General features: G+C 42.4%; 1 protein-coding gene across 2 annotated transcripts in view; it reads right to left on the minus strand.

Moving 5' to 3' along the window:
- Nucleotides 1–4,588, minus strand: part of usp47 (ubiquitin specific peptidase 47) — a 29,601-nt gene extending 25,013 nt beyond the window's left edge. The window contains exon 1 of one of the 2 annotated variants that reach the window (XM_030726232.1): nucleotides 4,230–4,587. In XM_030726232.1, the coding sequence (XP_030582092.1) occupies nucleotides 4,230–4,274 (45 nt within the window). In that variant the 5' untranslated portion in view covers nucleotides 4,275–4,587. Of the gene's footprint in view, nucleotides 1–4,229 lie in introns of both variants that reach the window. The other variant, XM_030726233.1, reaches the window with a different exon arrangement.
- Between the last annotated feature and the right edge of the window lie 13,198 nt (nucleotides 4,589–17,786).

Raw genomic sequence — 17,786 nt, forward strand, 5'->3', positions numbered from 1 at the left:
CAATCACGGGGCATGATTAGCAAGGAACGGCAGGGAGATGTTCCTACCAATATTCGCTCTGCGGGTGTAATTAGCACAGCACTGGACCCTGATTGCCCCGCCCCTGGAAACCGATTGGACTTAAGTCCCTACCAATGCTAATACCAAACCTTTTGAGTACATGTACAGAATCTGTCAGTATGCTGTGGCACTAAATTGCGAGCTAATTTAATTGGTCTAAATAACTTTGTCCAGTTCCTTCCTAGTATGATTACTGGCATTACCTTTCTATTTATTTATCTATTCATTTATAGTATAAATAATCATGATTATGACTTTTTTTTTCCATAATCGAGCCGCCTTACTTGGTTGTCTACTCATCAATTAACTCAGTGTTTCTCAAACTGTGGGCGGCACCCCACTGCGCAGGATTATGACAGGTGGGGTGCAAACGACCTGGGAGAAAAGTCATGAAGAAAAAATGTTGAACATAAGATTAATTCTCAGGGCAGAACAAGGAAATAATGTTAACAGACGTTACACACCTGTGTTGTTTGTTATTTGAACCAAATTTTCAAGGGAATGCATCACTTACTCTTGTATTTTGATGAGAGTTAAGACAAGCTTCTAGCCAGGAAAGTTTTGAAGGCCAGCACTATGGTACGACCAGGCCCCATGGGATTTGTTGGTTTTAAAGTGGGCCGCAGCATTCTCGACTTTGGGAACCACTGGTATAGCGACTAGCAAAATTTTTTTGTGTACATAGACCCCATCCACCCACCCACCCTTGGACCTCGCTTTGCGTGAGGCGTGAAAAGATTTTATCTGGTGAAGTTTGCTGAGTGTGTGTTTTGCCAGACACCTTAGCTGCGATGAGGCGACAATCGCTTGCCCTCATCCAGCTAAGCAGCTAAGCGACATTCGTGCATGTGAAATTTCGAGCTCGTACACGTAGACGTGCACATGCGACGGGATACAACAAAGTTGAAAAATGTTCTACTTCTGTCGCTGTCGCGTGGCACTAAACCACTCGGCGAGGGTTTCGTTGACTGACCAATGAGCGGAGAGTATGCTACACGCTGCAGTCTGCAACCACTTTCAGCACGAAGGAAAGCATCGTTTTAGCTGTGTTTGACTTTCCTATATTATATGACACTTCACGCAGTGATTATCGAGTTACATGCAAAAGGCAGCCGTATGGGAACGTGTTAGCGCAATAGACGGATAGAGAGGACTATTGTGCTAATATAGGATGAACCCACGGTTGTCTTTTTCTTTTGTAGAGGAGACTTAACAGCAAGATTTCTGTCAGTTCCAATAAAATCTTTTGACTCCTCATCTTTATTGCCGTGTCTGACACGGACTGCTTTGAAAATGTCTAAATCCCTCCAGTTTCATAACCAATCACATTTCTTGTAGGTGAAAGCGCGATTCGCAATGCTGCCGTTGCTATCACCTTCCGTGTTCGGTTTCACCCCAGTGGCGATGCGGCCCATTTGTCGCTGTCGTTTGTCGCTACCCGTGTGTCGAGTCCATTAGAAAAAAAACCCTCAGATTCTAAAAATCACCTGATCAGCAAGTAAAGAAAAGAGAACTTTGTAGCTGCTCCATCCACCGCTGTTCGTTTCACACAGCAAAAAACTGCAGTACGGAAGTTAAAACATGCAGATAAACTGTTAATATGAAAAAAGTATTTATCAGATTACTCAAGTAATCGATGGAATAATCAATAGAACATTCAATTACTAAAATAATTGATAGTTGCAGCCCTAATATGTTATACCTACTTGGCTGCTTATTTTAGAGGTAGAGGCATTGATGAGATAATGGTTCTTGTTATTATAAGTCTACACAGCAGAAGTATTAAAAACCCCAAGCCATTCTGTAAACACTTCCCACAGCTGATGTAGAGCTGCATGTGAGTGTTATTACAAGAATGAGTTTATTAAGTTTCTCTCCTCACTGGTGTTTCATTTAATTGGAACCAAGGTATAAACAGAGAGTTTCCTGTGACTTCCGGTATCCCAGAATATCCCACCTCAGCTTCCTCCTATTCTCACCCCCAGCTGCAGTTTGCATTACCTTCACCACAACAGTTCACCATACATCTCAAATATATCTTAATATTCTTCTGGAGAGGATGCAGTTTTCTGTCTTTAGATGCAAAATGACCGCCCTGTTTATAAACAATGGAGGTTATAATGTCAACATTTCTACTATCTGACTTATCTAATACAGACCAGGGTTCTGTACTACAAAGCAAGCTCCACATGCCCAGGGTGGCATTCTGTTATCTAGATTCCCATAACATTAGCAGTAAGTGGACACACAAAACTGGTTATCGGCTCGCCAAGTTAATTTAGGGTTTCCTCTGCAAAACTGTCCACAGGTAAGTGTACTGGCAGCAGAACAGCTGATTTTACGAAGAAAGATGAAACTATGGTTAAATAGACTGGTTCTTATATAGTGCTTTTCTACTCTACAGACAGACAGGACCATTGCTGACGTCCACCTATTGGTGGGCGAGGTAACAAAATTGTCTGCAGCCAAATGGAAAAAAGTTATAAACCTGTATCTAAGAATTCATATTTAATACTGATCAACAGGGAAACGCACAGACACTAGACACTCTTAAAAAATTTAGACCCTTCTTCTATCTGTGCATATAATGGTGAATGGTGATGCTATTTTCCAGAGAACTGAGTAGGCAGTGATTTCATACCTGTTGATCTCAAATCTGGAACCTAACCTGTTCCAGAGCGGGTTAGGTTTGCAGCACAAGTTATCAAGGTGATATAAACCGTTGGAAAATGAATCACCACCATAGTACAGAAAACCCAGGGTTAACCCTTAAGTTACACTGGATCAGAAGAAATCCTGCTTCATAGTACAAGCCTCAGGTGCCAAAGTACTATGATAACAAATAAATATTACTTTATTGCTCCTTGACAAGCTAAGGTCCTTCTCGTTGAAAGGCTCGACTTTAATTCATAAGATGCTGTATTACTATGTAAACTGAAAGACAACTAGGGGTAGGCTGGCTCATCAAAACCATCATTTCCACTAGCTACTAATGTAAAGGAGATGCCTGACAAAATACTCTGAGCCTAATGTATGTGCAACATGAATGCTATGAATTAAATAATACGCCTCTAAAAATGCTGATATTCCACATAATATTGGTATACCACATCACACGAATATGACCGCCATGTCAGTAGTATAGTATAGCATGTTTACTTTAAATGACCCTGTTAACATGTGAGCTAACATGCCAGTAACCAACCCTGACCACAGTCACGGCTGTTTATCGAGGACCGAGCCGATTCGTGTTGATCCTGTGTGAATAACACAGCACTGCTAATGTTTAGAATAAGACTTTGCACGTTAAGGGAGCACCAAGATACGCAGAACACACAGTTAAACAAATTCTAAGTAACTTATCTTCAGAAATAACTGAGGTTGTCGAGGATGTTACCAAAAAAACCCCAATTTATTCTGAGATTGCCGCTAACACTGTTACACATACCCGCATCTCTACACGCAGCTAGTCAAATTCGCTAACATTAGCTGTCTTGCTAGCATTAACATTTACATTAAAAGTAGCAGTTTTATTGAAAAACAACCTGCAAATGACTCAAAGAAGGGTTCAAAGTAGACATATCTGTAAAATTAGTATAAAGGGTCAACGCTGCTTCACTCCTGCTAGTCATTTGCATTTGGTTGGTGAACTTCAAAAACACCTAGATTAGCCGGAGTTGTTGCCACTGATCAGATTTACGAAGCTAACGGCGCTGGCTAGCTAAATCCCACAAGCTAATGTTATGCTAGTAAGCTAACTGATGTTGACAAATCTCTCCTTTTGACGGGACAGCAAAATGTCATCAGCAACAAGAGAGACGATTGGGGGTTTCGATGGCCATAAAGCCTAGTCCTAAATCTGATAAACTAAATAGTAATTATGCTAAAGCTTTGCTACCTATAAATTTACTTCGTCTAAAATGCAGCGAAACTAGCCGCTAACTGATGTTAGCCGGTACGTTAGTTAGCCGTGTAATGATAGGCCGCCTAAGTCATTTTTGGCTAACTGTTAGCAGCTCAGAGATAGCCTATTAAAGATAAGGTAAGATCGCAAACTTCAAAAGTGCTGCAAAAAGTTTTACATCATTAATCTGCATAATCTGCAAAGGTGACAGCTAATGCCCAGAGAGGCTGACTCTCAGACCTGGACACGGCCATAATAACCTCACCTCTTTGGATACGAACTGGTTCTCCTCGCTAGGCACCATTTCCATTTGTGCGACAGTTTTAGACAAGCATCTATCCGGACGGGGATGTCAGCGAACAAACTTTGCAGCGATCAACACAAACATTGTTTGTGATCGGTTTGTTGTAAGTTTGGTTGCTTGGACACCAAAATTAAACTTGCCAAAACTTGTAGGCTTATCAAAGTGAAATCGCAACACACTCGGTTACACTACCCCCAGCACAAAGTGTCGTGCTATAAATGGAGAAAAATGGCCGGTGTTTTTACTCCGCGAGACTTCACTCGGTGAGCTCTGGCGTCATTTTCTATTCAGACAAGCGTGCGTGATGCGGACAGAATGACGTCGATGAGTGTGTACGTTTTCACTTGTTAGGGCCCGAGCACGAACTGTGCGAAGGCCCTATTGTAATTGCTTCGTTTATTATTAGGGCCCGAGCACGAACTGTGCGAAGGCCCTATTGTAATTGCTTCGTTTATTATTATTATTATTATTTTTATTATTCAGGCAAATGAATTGGCTTTTTGGGGGCTTTATCATATTCGAAAACTCATGAAACTTTGCACATGCGTCACACCTGGTGAAAATTTAAGTATTTTAATGGGCTCGGGCAAGGGCGCGCCCAAATGGCTCGCTAGCGCCCCCTAAACTGGAGCCCCACCGCTGTGTTTCACGTACATGAATGAAACTTCATACACATGTATATCATGTCCAGGCGCACAAAAAATCCTCTTGGAGCCATGCCCTAAACCCAACAGGAAGTCCGCCATTTTGAATTAATTATGCAAATTTGGCGATTTGCAGCCCTCACACTTTTTCTAATAACTCAGACGTTTTAGATGTTATCATCTTCATATTTGGTTTGTCTAACCTACACCCCCAGGGGAATCTAAATCTCGAAAATGGTGAGTTTTTGCCAAGGGGGAGGGGTCCTTATGCCCCTTTGAACTTTGATCATTCGCCATGAAATTTTGATTGCCTCTCATTCATACCTACATGATCCAATGTGCATCAAACTTCTCCAGTAGGATGAGGGTGCCCCCCTGAACACATACATATGACAATATTTAATATCAGTCGCAGCGCCACCTAGTGGGAACAGGAAATGTCATATTTTACACTTGGAGGTCCAGCTCCAAGGTGGTTTAGCAGAACCATCTCAAATTTCACCTGGAAAGCCTTAAGAAGTTGGACTTACTGTGTTTTCAAAACTGTGACTTTTTGACAAAAGGGCGTGACCCTTATGGGACGGCAAAGTTCGATGATTCGCCATGAACACAAAAATGGCTGTAACTCAAAGCCAACTTGCCCAATCTGGCTCAAACTTCAGTGGTGTGATAAGCACCCTGTCCTGAACACACTCATATGCATAAAGTCCATAAACGTTAGAGCGCCGCCTAGTGGCAGCTCGGAATATCTTAAAATAGCAAGTTTTTTGAGTAGCCCCGGAGCTACGTTTTATCTACATGTATGAAAATGTACAGGCTCGTGTAGCATACTAAGACGTACAAAAAAGTCTCTTGGACCCATACCCCAAACCCTACAGGAAGTCGGCCATCTTCAATTGAAGGTGTCAATTTTTGCGATTTCCACGCCTGCTATTTGAACGAACTCGTCCTAGGGCATTTCACCCACTGACACCAAATTGGCTCCAGATCATCTACACAAGTAGCCCATCAAATATTGTGGAAATCTTTAAAAAATATTAAACGGCCTTGTCACACCAGGCCATTAAATTTGGCCTTTGTTTTTCTCCCTCACCACCAAAATTGTTTGTGCACTTGTTCGCACATGCTTTGTCTGATCAGGCTGAAAATTTAATCACTCATGTACACACCCAGGCTGAATCCATAACTACAGATTCAAGACTGTAGGCGCAATAGCGCCCCCTACAGAAGCAAATGAAAATTTGTATGACCGTCCACAGAATTAGTTTTGCTCTGAAATACATGAAATATCTTTCACCATTCCTTACAAAATCCTCATCTATTTGATAAGCCTCCTGCCCTGAACACATTGATATGCATAAAGTCCATAAACGTTAGAGCGCCCCCTACTGGCAGCTTTAAATATCATAATATACCATGTTTTTTAGCTAGCCCCTGAGTTACATTTTATCTACAGCTCTGAAATTTTGCACACTCATGTAACATCCTAAGACATACAAAAAAGTCTCTTGGAGCCATACTCCAAACCCTACAGGAAGTCCAGCATCTTCAATTGAAAGTGTCAATTTTTGCCATTTTCAGGCCTGCTATTTGAATGAACTCCTCCTAGGGCATTTCACCCAGTGAGACCAAATTGGCTCCACATCATCTAGACAAACAGCCCATCAAAAAAGTCAATCAGACCCATGCCCTATTTTGCATGCTGGAGCCGTGACCACACCCCCAAATATTCCATTGCGTCTATGCCGAGAGCAAAAGATACCTTTTCCAAAAAAGAATTCAACTTTCTAGAGACCCATCACGATCACAAAACCTCCGAGTGCGGCACGGGTCGACGAGCGCCACAGGTCGACGCGCGCGGAGTGCGAGGGCCCGATATCACCGCTTGCGGTTTTAATTATTATTTATTTTTTTTTTTTTATTAGGGCCCGAGCACGAACTGTGCGAAGGCCCTATTGTAATTGCTTCGTTTATTATTATTATTATTATTATTATTATTATTATTATTATTATTATTCAGGCAAATGAATTGGCTTTTTGGGGGCTTTATCATATTCAAAAACTCATGAAACTTTGCACATGCGTCACACCTGGTGAAAATTTAAGTATTTTAATGGGCTCGGGCAAGGGCGCGCCCAAATGGCTCGCTAGCGCCCCCTAAACTGGAGCCCCACCGCTGTGTTTCACGTACATGAATGAAACTTCATACACATGTATATCATGTCCAGGCGCACAAAAAATCCTCTTGGAGCCATGCCCTAAACCCAACAGGAAGTCCGCCATTTTGAATTAATTATGCAAATTTGGCGATTTGCAGCCCTCACACTTTTTCTAATAACTCAGAGGTTTTAGACGTTATCATCTTCATATTTGGTTTGTCTAACCTACACCCCCAGGGGAATCTAAATCTCGAAAATGGTGAGTTTTTGCCAAGGGGGAGGGGTCCTTATGCCCCTTTGAACTTTGATCATTCGCCATGAAATTTTGATTGCCTCTCATTCATACCTACATGATCCAATGTGCATCAAACTTCTCCAGTAGGATGAGGGTGCCCCCCTGAACACATACATATGACAATATTTAATATCAGTCGCAGCGCCACCTAGTGGGAACAGGAAATGTCATATTTTACACTTGGAGGTCCAGCTCCAAGGTGGTTTAGCAGAACCATCTCAAATTTCACCTGGAAAGCCTTAAGAAGTTGGACTTACTGTGTTTTCAAAACTGTGAGTTTTTGACAAAAGGGCGTGACCCTTATGGGACGGCAAAGTTCGATGATTCGCCATGAACACAAAAATGGCTGTAACTCAAACCCAACTTGCCCAATCTGGCTCAAACTTCAGTGGTGTGATAAGCACCCTGTCCTGAACACACTCATATGCAAAAAGTCCATAAACGGTAGAGCGCCGCCTAGTGGCAGCTCGGAATATCTTAAAATAGCAAGTTTTTTGAGTAGCCCCGGAGCAACGTTTTATCTACATGTATGAAAATGTACAGGCTCATGTAACATCCTAAGACGTACAAAAAAGTCTCTTGGACCCATACCCCAAACCCTACAGGAAGTCGGCCATCTTCAATTGAAGGTGTCAATTTTTGCCATTTCCACGCCTGCTATTTGAACGAACTTGTCCTAGGGCATTTGACCCAGTGAGACCAAATTTGCTCCACATCATCTACACAAGTAGCCCATCAAATATTGTGGAAATCTTTACAAAATATTAAATGGCCTTATCACACCAGGCCATTGAATTTGGCCTTCGTTTTTCTCCCTCACCACCAAAATTGTTTGTGCATTTGTTCGCACATGCTTTGTCTGATCAGGCTGAAAATTTAATCACTCATGTACACACCCAGGCTGAATCCATAACTACAGATTCAAGACTGTAGGCGCAATAGCGCCCCCTACAGAAGCAAATGAAAATTTGTATGACCGTCCACAGAATTAGTTTTGCTCTGAAATACATGAAATATCTTTCACCATTCCTTACAAAATCCTCATCTATTTGATAAGCCTCCTGCCCTGAACACATTGATATGCATAAAGTCCATAAACGTTAGAGCGCCCCCTACTGGCAGCTTTAAATATCATAATATACCATGTTTTTTAGCTAGCCCCTGAGTTACATTTTATCTACAGCTCTGAAATTTTGCACACTCATGTAACATCCTAAGACATACAAAAAAGTCTCTTGGAGCCATACTCCAAACCCTACAGGAAGTCCAGCATCTTCAATTGAAAGTGTCAATTTTTGCCATTTTCAGGCCTGCTATTTGAATGAACTCCTCCTAGGGCATTTCAGCCAGTGAGACCAAATTGGCTCCAGATCATCTAGACAAACAGCCCATCAAATATTGTGGAAATCTTGACAAAATATTAAATGGTGTTGTCACACCAGGCCATTGAAGTTGGCTTTCATTTTTCTCAATGGCGACCAAAATTGTTTGGGCACGTGTTCGTACATGCTTTGCCCGATCTGCCTGAAAATGTAATCACTCATGTACACAGCCACTCTGAACCCATAACTATGGATTCAAGGCTATACGTAGCTGCAAGAGCGCCCCCTACAGAAGCAAATGAAATTTTGTATAGCATCCACAAACTTAGTTTCTCGGAAATGTATGAAAATGTGTTTCAACATTCTTGACATCATCCTGATCAAAACAGTCTATCAGACCCATGCCCTATTTTGCATGCTGGAGCCGTGACCCCACCCCCAAATATTCCATTGCGTCTATGCCGAGAGCAAAAGATATCTTTTCCTAAAAAAGAATTCAACTTTCTACAGACCTTCTGTACACCATCACGATCACAAGACCTCCGAGTGCGGCACGGGTCGACGAGCGCCACGGGTCGACGCGCAGGGAGTGCGAGGGCCCGATATCACCGCTTGCGGTTTTAATTAGGGCCCGAGCACGAACTGTGCGAAGGCCCTATTGTAATTGCTTCGTTTATTATTATTATTTTTTTTTTTTTTTTTTTTATTATTATTATTATTATTATTCAGGCAAATGAATTGGCTTTTTGGGGGCTTTATCATATTCAAAAACTCATGAAACTTTGCACATGCGTCACACCTGGTGAAAATTTAAGTATTTTAATGGGCTCGGGCAAGGGCGCGCCCAAATGGCTCGCTAGCGCCCCCTAAACTGGAGCCCCACCGCTGTGTTTCACGTACATGAATGCAACTTCATACACATGTATATCATGTCCAGGCGCACAAAAAATCCTCTTGGAGCCATGCCCTAAACCCAACAGGAAGTCCGCCTTTTTGAATTAATTATGCAAATTTGGCGATTTGCAGCCCTCACACTTTCTCTAATAACTCAGAGGTTTTAGACGTTATCATCTTCATATTTGGTTTGTCTAACCTACACCCCCAGGGGAATCAAAATCTCGAAAATGGTGAGTTTTTGCCAAGGGGGAGGGGTCCTTATGCCCCTTTGAACTTTGATCATTCGCCATGAAATTTTGATTGCCTCTCATTCATACCTACATGATCCAATGTGCATCAAACTTCTCCAGTAGGATGAGGGTGCCCCCCTGAACACATACATATGACAATATTTAATATCAGTCGCAGCGCCACCTAGTGGGAACAGGAAATGTCATATTTTACACTTGGAGGTCCAGCTCCAAGGTGGTTTAGCAGAACCATCTCAAATTTCACCTGGAAAGCCTTAAGAAGTTGGACTTACTGTGTTTTCAAAACTGTGAGTTTTTGACAAAAGGGCGTGACCCTTATGGGACGGCAAAGTTCGATGATTCGCCATGAACACAAAAATGGCTGTAACTCCAAGCCAACTTGCCCAATCTGGCTCAACCTTCAGTGGTGTGATAAGCATGCTGCCCTGAACACACTCATATGCATAAAGTCCATAAATGTTAGAGCGCCGCCTAGTGGCAGCTCGGAATATCTTAAAATAGCATGTTTTTTGAGTAGCCCCGGAGCTACGTTTTATCTACATGTATGAAAATGTACAGGCTCATGTAGCATACTAAGACGTACAAAAAAGTCTCTTGGACCCATACCCCAAACCCTACAGGAAGTCGGCCATCTTCAATTGAAGGTGTCAATTTTTGCCATTTCCACGCCTGCTATTTGAACGAACTTGTCCTAGGGCATTTGACCCAGTGACACCAAATTTGCTCCACATCATCTAGACAAGGAGCCCATCAAATATTGTGGAAATCTTTACAAAATATTAAATGGCCTTATCACACCAGGCCATTGAAGTTGGCCTTCGTTTTTCTCCCTCACCACCAAAATTGTTTGTGCACTTGTTCGCACATGCTTTGTCTGATCAGGCTGAAAATTTAATCACTCATGTACACACCCAGGCTGAATCCATAACTACAGATTCAAGACTGTAGGCGCAATAGCGCCCCCTACAGAAGCAAATGAAAATTTGTATGACCGTCCACAGAATTAGTTTTGCTCTGAAATACATGAAATATCTTTCACCATTCCTTACAAAATCCTCATCTATTTGATAAGCCTCCTGCCCTGAACACATTGATATGCATAAAGTCCATAAACGTTAGAGCGCCCCCTACTGGCAGCTTTAAATATCATAATATACCATGTTTTTTAGCTAGCCCCTGAGTTACATTTTATCTACAGCTCTGAAATTTTGCACACTCATGTAACATCCTAAGACATACAAAAAAGTCTCTTGGACCCATACCCCAAACCCTACAGGAAGTCGGCCATCTTCAATTGAAGGTGTCAATTTTTGCGATTTCCACGCCTGCTATTTGAACGAACTCGTCCTAGGGCATTTCACCCACTGACACCAAATTGGCTCCAGATCATCTACCCAAGTAGCCCATCAAATATTGTGGAAATCTTTACAAAATATTAAACGGCCTTGTCACACCAGGCCATTAAATTTGGCCTTTGTTTTTCTCCCTCACCACCAAAATTGTTTGTGCACTTGTTCGCACATGCTTTGTCTGATCAGGCTGAAAATTTAATCACTCATGTACACACCCAGGCTGAATCCATAACTACAGATTCAAGACTGTAGGCGCAATAGCGCCCCCTACAGAAGCAAATGAAAATTTGTATGACCGTCCACAGAATTAGTTTTGCTCTGAAATACATGAAATATCTTTCACCATTCCTTACAAAATCCTCATCTATTTGATAAGCCTCCTGCCCTGAACACATTGATATGCATAAAGTCCATAAACGTTAGAGCGCCCCCTACTGGCAGCTTTAAATATCATAATATACCATGTTTTTTAGCTAGCCCCTGAGTTACATGTTATCTACAGCTCTGAAATTTTGCACACTCATGTAACATCCTAAGACATACAAAAAAGTCTCTTGGAGCCATACTCCAAACCCTACAGGAAGTCCAGCATCTTCAATTGAAAGTGTCAATTTTTGCCATTTTCAGGCCTGCTATTTGAATGAACTCCTCCTAGGGCATTTCACCCAGTGAGACCAAATTGGCTCCACATCATCTAGACAAACAGCCCATCAAAAAAGTCAATCAGACCCATGCCCTATTTTGCATGCTGGAGCCGTGACCACACCCCCAAATATTCCATTGCGTCTATGCCGAGAGCAAAAGATACCTTTTCCTATAAAAGAATTCAACTTTCTAGAGACCCATCACGATCACAAAACCTCCGAGTGCGGCACGGGTCGACGAGCGCCACAGGTCGACGCGCGCGGAGTGCGAGGGCCCGATATCACCGCTTGCGGTTTTAATTAGGGCCCGAGCACGAACTGTGCGAAGGCCCTATTGTAATTGCTTCGTTTATTATTATTATTATTTTTTTTTTTTTTTATTATTATTATTATTATTATTATTCAGGCAAATGAATTGGCTTTTTGGGGGCTTTATCATATTCAAAAACTCATGAAACTTGGCACATGCGTCACACCTGGTGAAAATTTAAGTATTTTAATGGGCTCGGGCAAGGGCGCGCCCAAATGGCTCGCTAGCGCCCCCTAAACTGGAGCCCCACCGCTGTGTTTCACGTACATGAATGAAACTTCATACACATGTATATCATGTCCAGGCGCACAAAAAATCCTCTTGGAGCCATGCCCTAAACCCAACAGGAAGTCCGCCATTTTTAATTAATTATGCAAATTTGGCGATTTGCAGCCCTCACACTTTTTCTAATAACTCAGAGGTTTTAGACGTTATCATCTTCATATTTGGTTTGTCTAACCTACACCCCCAGGGGAATCTAAATCTCGAAAATGGTGAGTTTTTGCCAAGGGGGAGGGGTCCTTATGCCCCTTTGAACTTTGATCATTCGCCATGAAATTTTGATTGCCTCTCATTCATACCTACATGATCCAATGTGCATCAAACTTCTCCAGTAGGATGAGGGTGCCCCCCTGAACACATACATATGACAATATTTAATATCAGTCGCAGCGCCACCTAGTGGGAACAGGAAATGTCATATTTTACACTTGGAGGTCCAGCTCCAAGGTGGTTTAGCAGAACCATCTCAAATTTCACCTGGAAAGCCTTAAGAAGTTGGACTTACTGTGTTTTCAAAACTGTGAGTTTTTGACAAAAGGGCGTGACCCTTATGGGACGGCAAAGTTCGATGATTCGCCATGAACACAAAAATGGCTGTAACTCAAAGCCAACTTGCCCAATCTGGCTCAAACTTCAGTGGTGTGATAAGCACCCTGTCCTGAACACACTCATATGCAAAAAGTCCATAAACGGTAGAGCGCCGCCTAGTGGCAGCTCGGAATATCTTAAAATAGCAAGTTTTTTGAGTAGCCCCGGAGCTACGTTTTATCTACATGTATGAAAATGTACAGGCTCATGTAACATCCTAAGACGTACAAAAAAGTCTCTTGGACCCATACCCCAAACCCTACAGGAAGTCGGCCATCTTCAATTGAAGGTGTCAATTTTTGCCATTTCCACGCCTGCTATTTGAACGAACTTGTCCTAGGGCATTTGACCCAGTGAGACCAAATTTGCTCCACATCATCTACACAAGTAGCCCATCAAATATTGTGGAAATCTTTACAAAATATTAAATGGCCTTATCACACCAGGCCATTGAAGTTGGCCTTCGTTTTTCTCCCTCACCACCAAAATTGTTTGTGCACTTGTTCGCACATGCTTTGTCTGATCAGGCTGAAAATTTAATCACTCATGTACACACCCAGGCTGAATCCATAACTACAGATTCAAGACTGTAGGCGCAATAGCGCCCCCTACAGAAGCAAATGAAAATTTGTATGACGTCCACATAATTAGTTTTGCTCTGAAATGCATGAAACTATCTTTCACCATTCCTTACGAAATCCTCATCAATTTGATAAGCCTCCTGCCCTGAACACATTGATATGCATAAAGTCCATAAATGTTACAGCGCCACCTACTGGCAGCTTGAAATATCATAAAATAGCATGTTTTTTAGCTAGCCCCAGAGCTACATTATATCTACAGCTCTGAAATTCTGCACACTCATGTAACATCCTAAGACGTACAAAAAAGTCTCTTGGAGCCATACTGGAAACCCTACAGGAAGTCCAGCATCTTCAATTGAAAGTGTCAATTTTTGTCAATTTTTGCCATTTTCAGGCCTGCTATTTGAATGAACTCCTCCTAGGGCATTTCAGCCAGTGAGACCAAATTGGCTCCAGATCATCTAGACAAACAGCCCATCAAATATTGTGGAAATCTTGACAAAATATTAAATGGTGTTGTCACACCAGGCCATTGAAGTTGGCTTTCATTTTTCTCAATGGCGACCAAAATTGTTTGGCCACGTGTTCGTACATGCTTTGCCCGATCTGCCTGAAAATGTAATCACTCATGTACACAGCCACTCTGAACCCATAACTATGGATTCAAGGCTATACGTAGCTGCAAGAGCGCCCCCTACAGAAGCAAATGAAATTTTGTATAGCATCCACAAACTTAGTTTCTCGGAAATGTATGAAAATGTGTTTCAACATTCTTGACATCATCCTGATCAAAACAGTCTATCAGACCCATGCCCTATTTTGCATGCTGGAGCCGTGACCCCACCCCCAAATATTCCATTGCGTCTATGCCGAGAGCAAAAGATATCTTTTCCTATAAAAGAATTCAACTTTCTACAGACCTTCTGTACACCATCACGATCACAAGACCTCCGAGTGCGGCACGGGTCGACGAGCGCCACGGGTCGACGCGCAGGGAGTGCGAGGGCCCGATATCACCGCTTGCGGTTTTAATTTTTATTATTATTCAGGCAAATGAATTGGCTTTTTGGGGGCTTTATCATATTCAAAAACTCATGAAACTTTGCACATGCGTCACACCTGGTGAAAATTTAAGTATTTTAATGGGCTCGGGCAAGGGCGCGCCCAAATGGCTCGCTAGCGCCCCCTAAACTGGAGCCCCACCGCTGTGTTTCACGTACATGAATGAAACTTCATACACATGTATATCATGTCCAGGCGCACAAAAAATCCTCTTGGAGCCATGCCCTAAACCCAACAGGAAGTCCGCCATTTTGAATTAATTATGCAAATTTGGCGATTTGCAGCCCTCACACTTTTTCTAATAACTCAGAGGTTTTAGACGTTATCATCTTCATATTTGGTTTGTCTAACCTACACCCCCAGGGGAATCTAAATCTCGAAAATGGTGAGTTTTTGCCAAGGGGGAGGGGTCCTTATGCCCCTTTGAACTTTGATCATTCGCCATGAAATTTTGATTGCCTCTCATTCATACCTACATGATCCAATGTGCATCAAACTTCTCCAGTAGGATGAGGGTGCCCCCCTGAACACATACATATGACAATATTTAATATCAGTCGCAGCGCCACCTAGTGGGAACAGGAAATGTCATATTTTACACTTGGAGGTCCAGCTCCAAGGTGGTTTAGCAGAACCATCTCAAATTTCACCTGGAAAGCCTTAAGAAGTTGGACTTACTGTGTTTTCAAAACTGTGAGTTTTTGACAAAAGGGCGTGACCCTTATGGGACGGCAAAGTGCGATGATTCGCCATGAACACAAAAATGGCTGTAACTCAAAGCCAACTTGCCCAATCTGGCTCAAACTTCAGTGGTGTGATAAGCATGCCTGTCCTGAACACACTCATATGCATAAAGTCCATAAACGTTAGAGCGCCGCCTAGTGGCAGCTCGGAATATCTTAAAATAGCATGTTTTTTGAGTAGCCCCGGAGCTACGTTTTATCTACATGTATGAAAATGTACAGGCTCATGTAACATCCTAAGACGTACAAAAAAGTCTCTTGGACCCATACCCCAAACCCTACAGGAAGTCGGCCATCTTCAATTGAAGGTGTCAATTTTTGCGATTTCCACGCCTGCTATTTGAACGAACTCGTCCTAGGGCATTTCACCCACTGACACCAAATTGGCTCCAGATCATCTACACAAGTAGCCCATCAAATATTGTGGAAATCTTTAAAAAATATTAAACGGCCTTGTCACACCAGGCCATTAAATTTGGCCTTTGTTTTTCTCCCTCACCACCAAAATTGTTTGTGCACTTGTTCGCACATGCTTTGTCTGATCAGGCTGAAAATTTAATCACTCATGTACACACCCAGGCTGAATCCATAACTACAGATTCAAGACTGTAGGCGCAATAGCGCCCCCTACAGAAGCAAATGAAAATTTGTATGACCGTCCACAGAATTAGTTTTGCTCTGAAATACATGAAATATCTTTCACCATTCCTTACAAAATCCTCATCTATTTGATAAGCCTCCTGCCCTGAACACATTGATATGCATAAAGTCCATAAACGTTAGAGCGCCCCCTACTGTCAGCTTTAAATATCATAATATACCATGTTTTTTAGCTAGCCCCTGAGTTACATTTTATCTACAGCTCTGAAATTTTGCACACTCATGTAACATCCTAAGACATACAAAAAAGTCTCTTGGAGCCATACTCCAAACCCTACAGGAAGTCCAGCATCTTCAATTGAAAGTGTCAATTTTTGCCATTTTCAGGCCTGCTATTTGAATGAACTCCTCCTAGGGCATTTCACCCAGTGAGACCAAATTGGCTCCACATCATCTAGACAAACAGCCCATCAAAAAAGTCAATCAGACCCATGCCCTATTTTGCATGCTGGAGCCGTGACCACACCCCCAAATATTCCATTGCGTCTATGCCGAGAGCAAAAGATACCTTTTCCTATAAAAGAATTCAACTTTCTAGAGACCCATCACGATCACAAAACCTCCGAGTGCGGCACGGGTCGACGAGCGCCACAGGTCGACGCGCGCGGAGTGCGAGGGCCCGATATCACCGCTTGCGGTTTTAATTATTATTATTATTATTATTCAGGCAAATGAATTGGCTTTTTGGGGGCTTTATCATATTCAAAAACTCATGAAACTTTGCACATGCGTCACACCTGGTGAAAATTTAAGTATTTTAATGGGCTCGGGCAAGGGCGCGCCCAAATGGCTCGCTAGCGCCCCCTAAACTGGAGCCCCACCGCTGTGTTTCACGTACATGAATGAAACTTCATACACATGTATATCATGTCCAGGCGCACAAAAAATCCTCTTGGAGCCATGCCCTAAACCCAACAGGAAGTCCGCCATTTTGAATTAATTATGCAAATTTGGCGATTTGCAGCCCTCACACTTTTTCTAATAACTCAGAGGTTTTAGACGTTATCATCTTCATATTTGGTTTGTCTAACCTACACCCCCAGGGGAATCTAAATCTCGAAAATGGTGAGTTTTTGCCAAGGGGGAGGGGTCCTTATGCCCCTTTGAACTTTGATCATTCGCCATGAAATTTGATTGCCTCTCATTCATACCTACATGATCCAATGTGCATCAAACTTCTCCAGTAGGATGAGGGTGCCCCCCTGAACACATACATATGACAATATTTAATATCAGTCGCAGCGCCACCTAGTGGGAACAGGAAATGTCATATTTTACACTTGGAGGTCCAGCTCCAAGGTGGTTTAGCAGAACCATCTCAAATTTCACCTGGAAAGCCTTAAGAAGTTGGACTTACTGTGTTTTCAAAACTGTGACTTTTTGACAAAAGGGCGTGACCCTTATGGGACGGCAAAGTTCGATGATTCGCCATGAACACAAAAATGGCTGTAACTCAAAGCCAACTTGCCCAATCTGGCTCAAACTTCAGTGGTATGATAAGCATGCTGCCCTGAACACACTCATATGCATAAAGTCCATAAACGTTAGAGCGCCGCCTAGTGGCAGCTCGGAATATCTTAAAATAGCATGTTTTTTGAGTAGCCCCGGAGCTACGTTTTATCTACATGTATGAAAATGTACAGGCTCATGTAACATCCTAAGACGTACAAAAAAGTCTCTTGGACCCATACCCCAAACCCTACAGGAAGTCGGCCATCTTCAATT

This window comes from Archocentrus centrarchus, chromosome 3, assembly GCF_007364275.1.
Source record: "Archocentrus centrarchus isolate MPI-CPG fArcCen1 chromosome 3, fArcCen1, whole genome shotgun sequence".
NCBI classification, from domain to species: domain Eukaryota; kingdom Metazoa; phylum Chordata; class Actinopteri; order Cichliformes; family Cichlidae; genus Archocentrus; species Archocentrus centrarchus.